Genomic DNA, 10673 nt, shown 5'->3' with positions numbered 1-10673 from the left:
ATTTCTGGTTCCAACCGACCGTCGTCACGGTCTGAATACAGTTCACACTGCATCAGTCACGGAGACCATCTTTCACACTCTGGTGTCCATGGGGCAGTGCTAAAGTGTGTGCAATTAGGGTGATAATAATAAACAGTCTTGAATTTTTACACTGCCTTTCCTCTGTAAAACTTCCGCATCTATTATTTCATTTCATCATCACAAGGTCTCTGTGAATAAGGGAGGGGCAGCTTTTATTATCCCCATTTTAGTGATGGAGAAACATAGAGATCAAGTGATTTGCCCAAGGCCACCCAGAGTTGGAGGAGTTGGAACCAGAACCCAGCCCAGAGCTCTGTTTATCCAACCCAAAGCCCCATCTGTGAGAGCAGAGGAAAATAAATGGCAACCAGTAGCCCCCTAAAGTGACCTTCAACATTCTGTCTGCGAGCACTTCATTCCCTGGACTTACCCATTTGTCTTGTCAGTTCCAAACTCCTTAGCTGACCTTGGTGGACCCAGGCCTCCAGGCAATCCAGGATGGCTGAAGCCAAAAGTACTAACATCCCTAGAAACGATCGAGTTCCTGGTCCAGACCCAGAAGTCAGTGGATCGTATTTACTGAGCCCTAACTGTGTGCAGAGCACTGTACTAAGTGCTTGGGAGAGTACAATATAACAATAGACACATTCCCTGCCCTCAGCAAGCTTACAGTCTAGAGGGGGAGACAGATATCAACATAAATAAATAAATTACAGATATGGACTTAAGTGCTGCGGGCCTGGGAGGGGGGATGAATAAAGAATTGAGTCAGGGTGACGCAGAAGGGAGTGGGAGAAGAGGAGAGGAGGGCTTAGTCAAGGAAGGCCTCTTGGAGGAGATGTGCCTTAGATAAAGCTTTGAAGGCGGGGACAGTCATTGTCTGTCAGATATGAGGAGGGAGGGCATTCTAGGCCAGAGGTAGGATGTGGGCGAGAGGTCGGCGGTGAGATAGATGAGATCGAGGTACAGTGAGAAGATTGGGATTAGAGGAAAGAAGTGTGGGGCCTGGGTTGTAATAGGGGTAAAGGGAGAGACCCCAGAGAGCTTCTCTAAGGGAACACCAGAACAATTTAACAATGTTCATTCTTTTTATGTTATTTCTTAAGTGCTTACTATGTGCCAGGTATTGTTCTAAGGTAGAAGATACAAGATAATCAGGTTGGACACAGTCCCTGTCCTATATGGAGCTCACAGTCTTAATCCCCATTTTACAGTTGAGGGATCTGAGGCACAGAGAACTGAATAGACTTGCCCAAGGTCACACAGCAGGGATTAAAACCCAGGTCCTTCTGACTCCCAGGCCCGTGCTCTATCCACTAGACCCTGCTGCTTCTTATCATATCCTCTAGACTGTGAACTCCCTGTGAGCAGGGAATGTGTCCATTTGTTGTTGTATGCTCCCAAGTGCTTAGTGCAGAGCTTTGCACACAGTAAGCGCTCAGTAAATATGATTGAATGAATGTCCCGGAGAGCTCAAGGCCGAAGTAAAGTGCCCTCAGACATCTTCCTTCACCACTCCCCCACCGTAGCCCCCCACATTATCAGAGCTAGACAAATCCGCCCAGCTACAAAGTGAGTCAGCCTTGAGGGCTGATGAGCAGACAGTGGGTTTCACCTGTTGCCCCATCAGATACCTGGATTATGTGAAACGGTGGGAACCAGCTTAATTCCCTGCTTCCACTTCAGGGGGAGTCAGGAGATCCCAGGCAGCAGCCCGAGCCAGCAGAGGCTTCTCACTCACTCCTTTCTTGTCCTTCAAAATCTCTAAGACTGTTTTGTGCCAACTGTTGTCGATGGACATTTTCTTCAAACAATTACTTCCTCACACTGCCCAGAGCCGGCAGTGACTCTTGGGGTTCAGGTTCCTTCCAGATAGAAGGAAGAGTTGCTCCTCTGAGCTGGAGGGGAAAACCTATGGGGGGGCTTCTGGCCCAAACACCAATTAATAATTCATAATCGTGATATTTATTTAACACTTACTATGTGCCAAGCACTGTGTTAACCTCTGGGGTAGATACATCATAATCAGGATGGACATAAACCCTGTCTCATATACGGCTTGTAATCTCAATAGTTAGGAGTAGGATTTAATCCCCATTTTGCAGATGAAAAAACTGGGGCAAGGAGAAAGTTAAGAAACTTGCCCAAGGTCACATAGCAGACAAATGGCAGAGTTGGAATTAGAACCCAGGTCCTCTGACTCCCAGGCCCATGTTCTTTCCATTAGACCGTGTTTTGTTTTTGTTTTTATGGTATTTGTTAAGTGCTTACTATGTGTCAGGCCCTGTAATAATAAAAAGAATAATAATTCTGATATTTATTAAGTGCTTACTGTGTGCCAGGCAATGTACTAAGCGCTGGGATGGATACAAGAAAATCAGGTTGGATAGAGTCCACGTCCCAAATGGAGCTCACAGTCTTCATCCCCTTTTAAGGATGAGGTAACTGAGTCACAGAAAAGTTAAGAGTCGTGCCCAAGGTCATGCTGTACTAAACATTAGGGTAGATACAAGGTAATCAGATTGGGCACAGAGTGGGCCATGTTCCACATGGGACTCATAATCTCAATCCCCACTTTACAGATGAGGTAACTGAGGCACAGAGAAGTAAAGTGACTTGTCCAAGGTCACACAGCAGACAGCAGCAAAGCAAGATTAGAACCCAAGTCCTTCTGACTCTCAGTCTCCTGCTCCATCTTCTAAGCCACGCTGCCTCTCCTGTTTCACACTATCTCAAGTCCCTCCATCCCACCTGTGCACCGAGGAAGTTGGCGAAGGAGACTGGCACCCAGGAATCCAGAAGAAGAGCTGTGTGACTGTGGACAAGTCACTTAACTTCTCTGTACCTCAGTTACCTCATCTGTAAAATGGGGATTAACTGTGAGCCTCACATGGGACAAGCTGATGACACTGTATCTCCCCCAGCGCTTAGAACAGTGCTCTGCACATAGTAAACGCTTAACAAATACCAACATTATTATTATTATTATGCCAAGGGAGGGGTCAAAGTGGCCTTTGCCACAGGAGAAATGTCACAGGAGGGGGGAATCTACAGCCCCCCAAGCCTGCTACTGCTAGACACACCACCATGGCCTCCAGGTGTTTGCCGTGGGTGGGATGTGGGGGCCCGGCAGCTAGGCAGATAAAGATCTTTTCAGCCCCCTCATGTTCCAGAGCACTGTTCTAGTAGAAGAGGGAAGCAGGCTGAGGAGGTGGAAGCAATTTAGGCTGTTGAGGGAGGAGGTGGAAGAGGGAAAGCTCTCCTAGCTGGCCCTCGGGGCTTCAGCTCTGTGACTGGATCCTAGGAAACAGAGAAGGGAAAGTGTTGTGGTTCTGCCTGGATCTGAGAGTCTGGGGGTGGGCTCTCAGGGCGAGGAGCAGGGGGCCAAGACCCTGTATGGCTGGCATCTCACGCTACTCGGGAAGCTGCATGACCTAGTTGATAGAGCATCGGCCTGAGTCAGAAGGACCTGTGTTCTTGTCCCGACTCCACCGCTTGTCTGCTGTGTGACTTTAGGCAAGCCACTTCACTTCCTCTCTGCTTCAGTTACCACATCTGTAAAATGGGGATTAAGACAATGAGCCCCTACGTGGGACGGGGACTGTGTCCAATCTGATTTACTTGTAGTAATAATAATGAGGGTATTTATTAAGTGCTTACTATGTGCCAAGCACTGTTCTAAGTGATGGAGTAGATACAAGGTAATCAGGTTGTCCCACATGTCCCCATTTTACAGTTGAGGTAACTGAGGCACAGAAAACTTAAGTGGCCTGCCCAAGGTCACACAGAAGACAAGTGGTAGAGCCTGGATTAGAACTCACATCCTCTGACTCTCAACCCTGTGCTCTTTCCACTAAGCCACGCTGCTTCTCTTCTTGTATCCTTTGCAGTGCTTAACACAGTGCTTGGCACATAGTAAGCGCTTAACAAATATCACAGTCATTATTATTACCTCAGGATGGGAAGGAAAGGGCCGGACGTTGTGAGTCTGGGGTTTCAGAGTGGGGAGCAGGGGTCTGGGTCTCGGGTTGGAGCAGGGAGCTGGTACCCTGTAATTCTGGGGGGTCTCAGAGAAGGAAGCAGAAGGCTGGGATCCTGTGAAGGTGGGATCTGAGGGAAGGAGGGGGCCGGGACCCTGTGAGGCTGGGGTCTCAGTGTGGAAGGTAGGGGGCTGGGGACTCAGGATTGGAGCAATCAGTCAGTCAGTTGTATTTGTTGAACACTTCCTGTGCGCAGAGGGCTGTACTAAGTTCTTGGGAGAGTACAATACAACAATACAACGACATATTCCCTACCCACAAGCTTACGATCTTAGAAGGAGCAGCATGGTGTAGTGGATAGAGTTTGAGCCTGGGAGTCAGAAGGTCATGGGTTCTAATCCCAGCTCTGCCACTTGTCTGCTGTGTCACCTTGAGCAAGTCACTTGACTTCTCTGGACCTCATTTACCTCATCTGTAAAATGGGAATTGAGACTGTGAGCCCCATGTGGGACAGGGACTATGTCCAACCCAATTTGCTTGTATCCGCCCCAGTGCTTAGTACAGTGGCTGGCACGTAGTAATCGTTTAGAAAGTGCTTGGCACATAGTAAGTGCTTAAAATATGCTACCATTATAATGAACAAATACCGTAACTATTATTATTATTAGAGGGACTTGGGCAGGGGGTGGGACTCTGAATGGCTGGGAACTCAGGACGAGGGACAGAAGGCTGGGGTCTCGGGGTGAGGAAAGGGGGTTGGGACCCTGTAGGGATGGGAACTCAGGGGAGGGATCAGTCACTTCGACCCTGTGAGAGTGGGACCTCAGGGCAGAGGGCAGGGGTCTGAGAAGCTCAACTGCCATCAAAAAGGGAGAGAATATGGGGCAGATAGGAAGGGAGATAGGCCAGCTCTGGCCCAGCCCAAAGATGTTGTTCTTTGGTGAAGGTCTTATTAAACACTTATTATGTGCCAAGCACTGTACTAACCATTGAGCCATCCAGGAAAAACAACTTGGATACCTTCCCTGTCCACCCTGGGGCTCACAGACTGAGAGGGAGGAAGAGCAGATGTCCTATCCCATTTTACATATGATAAAACCGGGCCCAGGAAGTTGTGCAATTTGCCTTAGGTCACACAAGCAGCCAGTGGCAGAGCTGGGATTGGACCCGGAGTTTCCTGACCCCTGACTCCTTGCTCTTTCTACTAGGCCACACTGTCTCTGGACACGGGCCTCAGTTGTAAAGAGCTCATGATTCACTTCACTGTGAACAACACAGGGAGCACGGAGCAAACCCTGGCCCGGGGGGTTCCCAGGAGGCTCAGTTCGTTCTCATGCCCACTCATCTCGCCCATTAGATGGTCATAATTATAGCATCTATTAAATGTTTATTATGTTCTAGGCGCTTGGGTAAATACAAGGGCAATCAAGACCTTCACTCATTCATTCAAACATATTTATTGAGTGCTTATTTTGTGCAAAATACTGTAATAATAATAATAATGTTGGTATTTGTTAAGCACTTACTATGTGCAGAGCACTATTCTAAGCGCTGGGGTAGATACAGGGTAATCAGATTGTCCCACGTGAGGCTCACAGTCTTAATCCCCATTTTACAGATGAGGCACAGAGAAGTGAAGTGACTTGCCCACAGGCACACAGCTGACAAGTGGCAGAGCAGGGATTCGAACCCATGACCTCTGACTCCCAAGCCCATGCTCTTTTCACTGAGCCACGCTGCTTCCTGTACTAAGTGCTTGGGAGAGTACAGTATAACAATAAACAGACACATTCCCTGCCCATTGTAAGAAGCAGTGTGCACTAGTGGTTAGAGGAAGGGCCTGGGATTCAGACCTCCCTGGGCTATAGTCTCTGCTCCACCAGGTCTGTTGTATGACCTTGGGCAAGTCACTTCACTCCTCTGGACCTCAATTCCCTCATCTGTAAAATGGGGATTAAGACTGTGAGCCCCATGTGGGTCAGGGACAGTGGCCAACCTTGTATGCAGACTTCCCCTTCAAGACCGTGAGCTCATTGTCAGCAGAATGTGTGTGTTTGTTGTTATGTTGTGCTCTCCCAGTGCTTAATACAGTGTTTTGCACAGAGTAAGCACTCATTAAATGCGATTGAATGAATGAATGATTGAATGAATCTACCTCTGCGCTTAGAACAGTGGCACCTAGTAAGCGCTTTGTGTGCTTACCTTGTGCAAAGTACTGTGCTAAGCGCTTGGGAGAGTACAGGATAACAATAAACAGACACCTTCCCTGCCCATTGTAATAAGCACTCTGGGCTATTAAAAAATGGGCCATTAAAAAAATCTAATATGATTGATTGACTTACAGATGAAGAAACAGGATCAGAGAGCTTAAGTGACTTGCTGAGCCCCATGTGGGACCTGATTACCTGGTATCTCCCCCAGCACTTAGCTCAGTAAGCTTACTTAGCTCAGTAAGCTCATAGCTTACTATGGTAAGCACTAAACAAATACCATCATTAATTAATTAATTAATTGCTGAAGGCTCACACAGGAGACCAGTGGAAGAGTTGGGACTCAAACTCGATCGCCTGACCCCAAAGACCTGCTCTTTCTCCTAGCTTCTCAAGGGCAAGGACTGATGCCCCTCTAATTCTGTGATCGTTTCCAAGTGAGAAGCAATATGGACTAGTGGAAAGAGGAAGGGACTGAAAGTCAGAGGACCTGGGTTCTAATCCTGACAAATGCTTGCTGTTTGACTTTGGGTAAGTCACTTAACTTTTCGATGCCTCAGTTCTCCTGTTCTCCTTCCTACTTAGACTGTGAGCCCAATTAGTCAATCATATTTACTGAGCACTTACTATGTGCAGAGCACTATACTAAGCGCTTGGGAGAGTTCATTCATTCATTCAATCGTATTTATTGAGTGTTTATTGTGTGCAGAGCTCTATACGAAAGCACTTGGAAAGTACAATTCAAGAAGCAGCGTAGTCCAGTGGAAAGAGCCCGGGCTTGGGAGTCAGAGTCAGGGAGATCTAATCCCTTACTCCGCCACTTGTCAGCTGTGTGACTTTGGGCAAGTCACTTAACTTCTCTGTGCCTCAGTTCCCTCATCTGTAAAATGGGGATGAAGACTGTGAGCCCTACGTGGGACAATCTGATTACCTTGTATCTACCCCAGGGCTTAGAACAGTGCTTGGCACATAGTAAGCGCTTAACAAATACCAACATTATTATTACAATAGAATTAGCAGACATGTACCCTGCCCATAACTAGTGTACAGTTAAAGGAGGAGACAGACATTAATATGAATAAATAATTCATAATATACAATTTTAATATAGGTACATAAATGCTGTGGAGTTAGGAGTGTCCAGTGGTCACAGATTGAGGTGCATCCGAAGACAACGCAGAAGGGAAAACAAGCTGGCGAAGAGGGCTTAATCGGGGAAGGCCTCTTGGAGGAGATGTGACCTGAGTAACGCTTCGAAGGTGGAGAGAGTGGTGATCTGGCATATATGGGGCGGGAGGGAGTTCCAAGCTAGGGGGAGGACATGGGAAAGGAGTAGGAGGCGAGACAGGAACTGTGTCCAACCTAATTAACGCTTAGAACAGTGTTTGACACATAGTGAGTGTTCAACAAATTCCATAAAGAAGTGTATCACCCAGTGCTGTGCAGGCAGTTGGAGCTTAGGAAAAACCACTGATGATGATGATGAAGAGGATGACAGAACCCAGAGTACCACATTGTCCTGCCCTTCCTGTCTGGGTTCCTGTGACAGGTGAGTCCCAGGCCCGGCATCCCCGACTGGTCTTGGGACAGTTGGAACTGGAAAGGGGCTCAGGTCTCCCTCCCTCCCTGGTGTGGGGGGTGGAAGGGGAGGGTTTCGGCCCCTGTGCAGTGCAGCAATGCAATCCTGCATGCTCAGGGGGCAGTCCCACGGAGCAGGACTTGGGATCTACTGGAGCCAATCTGGTGATTGGGCTATGCCCTGGGATCAGGCTTGAAGTGCTCAGGTTTGTTTCAGAATAATAATGATGGTAGTTGTTAAGTGCTTACTATGTGCCAAGCACTGAATCAATCCGCCTCTCGAGAGGGGGGGCGGCTCTTCTGACAAGGGGGTTCACTGCAGCTCTGTTGGATTTCCGAGAAAACCAATTCCCCAAGGAAGCCGAGGAGAGAGAGGACTTAGCAGCAGCCACTACTTTCACTGCGAAGTTCTCTCTGCCTGCCTGATCTGTCGATCAATTAATGGTATTCATTGAGCACTTACTCTGCTCAAATCACTGTACTAAGCACCTGGGAGAGAACAATACAACAGAATTAGCAGACCGGTTCCCTTCTCCTAACGAGCTTAGGCAAACTTCATTCCCAGCCGAGTCCAGAAGAAGGGGACACACTGAGGGAGTGGGACCTGAGACCCAAGGAGGGAGAGGGAGAGGCAAAGAGAGAGAGACAGAGGAAGATAAAGGGAGAGAGAGAAAGAGGGAGGGAGGGAGAGCGAGTGTGAGTGTATGTACGCTCTCTGAGAATTTTGGCAAGGACTGGATAGAAGACGAGAAGAAGGGGTGTGTGTGAGAACCACTTGACATTCTCTTCCCTTGAGAAGGTGCACACATTAAATTGCTTAATTCATTCATTCATTCAATCATATTTATTGAGTGCTTACTATGTGCAGAAGACTGTACTAAGTGCTTGGAATGTACAGTTCAGCAACAGATAGAGACAATCCCTGCCCAACAACGAGCTCACAGTCAAACCCCACCCCCAATTCAGGGGCCCTAGGGTGGGAGCAGAGGTTTGGCCCACAGGGCTGTACCCGGGCATGGGGTGGACAGAAAGCAGATGACCCAGGTGGCCCAGATCTAGGGGAAAAGGGCAGGGCAATAGCGGGCTCCGGTTTTCCCTCCCGCACACCGGGTCCCAGCAGCCTCGGTCCTGCCTCAGTGGCAACGGAGAACGTGTTTCTGGCATCCCTTTCCTCTTGGCTGCCCTCTTCCCTCTTCCCATTCCTACCATCCCATTTCTGCCGACCCCTTTTTCCTGCCCCGCCTCCCCCACCCCAGTCCCCCCTCTGGATCCCTCCCAGCCCCAACCTTCAGGGGTTCAGTTTTCCCCCCTCATTCTTCTCCTCATCTCTCCGAGGTCAGCTGCTCTTCATGTCGCCACTGCTGGCCCACATACAACACAGGACAGGCTTCCCTCAGGGCCTCCACCTTTATTGGAGAATGAGAAAACTGCAAAGAATAAAGCAAAGCGCAGCCAACAGGGAGAGGCAGAGTCCCTGGCACAGGGTCCATCAGATCTCCGGTAGCCCTGCCCCAAAAGAGCCCCTCTCTGTCTGCTCCGCCTCCACCTCCAGTTTCTGCAGCTCCTCATCCAGTGGGCCCAGCTGGCACCGCTGATACCCCAGCCCTTTTTCCCCAGCCCGGGGCGAGCCGTGGCGATGCCAGAGAGCGGACAGTCCGTAGATGGTGGCCAGGACCCCGATGCCCAGGGCCAGGTGCCAGCAGAAGAAGGTGGAGAGAAACATGAGGTCCGCGGGGCTGTCCCCTCGCCAGGGCTGGCCGGAGGGGGGCCGGTAGAGCACGAAGGCGGTTTGGAGCAGCCACGAGCCCTGCACCAGGAGCAGCCAGGTCTTGGCCACCCAGAGCTGGGGCTGGTCGGGAGCCCACAGCTCGACGGTCAGCACCAGGGCCGTCAAGAAGGTGGGCAGCAGCAGCAGGCTGTGCACCCTGTTCTCCACAGGATCCTTGCCCTGCGAGTGGGTGAGGAGCAGCAGGGCCAGCACGTGGAAGGCCAGGGCCAGGGCCGCCCGCTCCAGCCCCACCCGTCGCCGGGCCAGCCAGACCCAGCTCGCCAGGTCCACCCAGCCGCTGAGGGCAAAGAAGCCGAACATGGTAACGTGCTGCCACTCGCTGGGGAACAGGAAGGGCCGGGCGGGATCCCCCCAGTCCACTAGGGCCAGCTTGTTGGTCCCGGGAGGGTAGAAGAGCTCTCCCAGGAGGATGGCGGTGCCGCAGAAGGCCTTCCCCACGCCGTCGGGGGGCACGCGGCCTAGCCAGCCCCACGCCCCTCCACTCCACTGGACGAGAGGGACGGACTGGAACTTCTGGCCCTTCAGCAACGCCTGGGACAGCCTTACCGCGTAGAACAATCCGAAGCTCAGGAGGGCCAGGCCCGGGCACAGGTGCCCCAGGAAGGTGCCCATGAGTCCGGAGGACAGGCGGAGAGGAGGATCCGAGGGAGCAGGCGACCGCTTGCCGGGGAAGGCTGAGGTGACTGAAAAATCAGGCAGGGACCGGCCGGGCCCCACCCCCGCCGCCCAAGTATGGGCCGGGTTGCCCGTGGCATTGGGCCCGGCGCGCATGCACACCTACCCGCGGTGGAGCCGGGCCTGGGCACCGCCACCCAGCCGGCCTGCTGTTGTTGAGCAAGGAGGAAGCTCCCTCGGGCCAGGTGATGCTGCAACCCTCCCTGCTCCTCCCTAGCCCCACACCCAGCTCCCCCTGTCCCGCCTCCCTAGCCCCAGGCCGCAGAGATCCCCCTCCTACTCTGTTCCCCTCCTTAGCTCCCGGCCGCCCCGGACCCATTTTCGGGGGTCCAAAGGGTGTCCGAGAAAACAGGCAGATGCAGGAGCAGTAGCCACAATGCTTCCCCCTCCCCTCCTAAACTCAAAAACACAGAGGATGGC

The 10673-nt window shown here is 51.1% G+C and overlaps 1 protein-coding gene across 1 annotated transcript; it reads right to left on the bottom strand.

Annotated features, from left to right (window-relative positions):
• Nucleotides 1–9278: 9278 nt before the first annotated feature.
• LOC114811165 (transmembrane epididymal protein 1A-like) lies at nucleotides 9279–10349 on the bottom strand. Its single transcript, XM_029062738.1, has one exon. It carries the CDS (start codon nucleotides 10347–10349, stop codon nucleotides 9279–9281), a length of 1071 nt encoding a protein of 356 aa, XP_028918571.1.
• Between the last annotated feature and the right edge of the window lie 324 nt (nucleotides 10350–10673).

Source organism: Ornithorhynchus anatinus, chromosome 1, assembly GCF_004115215.2.
Source record: "Ornithorhynchus anatinus isolate Pmale09 chromosome 1, mOrnAna1.pri.v4, whole genome shotgun sequence".
Classification (NCBI taxonomy): Eukaryota; Metazoa; Chordata; class Mammalia; order Monotremata; family Ornithorhynchidae; genus Ornithorhynchus; species Ornithorhynchus anatinus.
This window is presented reverse-complemented; position numbering and strand designations above follow the sequence as displayed.

Bases quoted from the DNA above. Each gene is read 5' to 3' on its own strand.
- LOC114811165 (XM_029062738.1), bottom strand. From the start codon at position 10,349: ATGCGCGCCGGGCCCAATGCCACGGGCAACCCGGCCCATACTTGGGCG.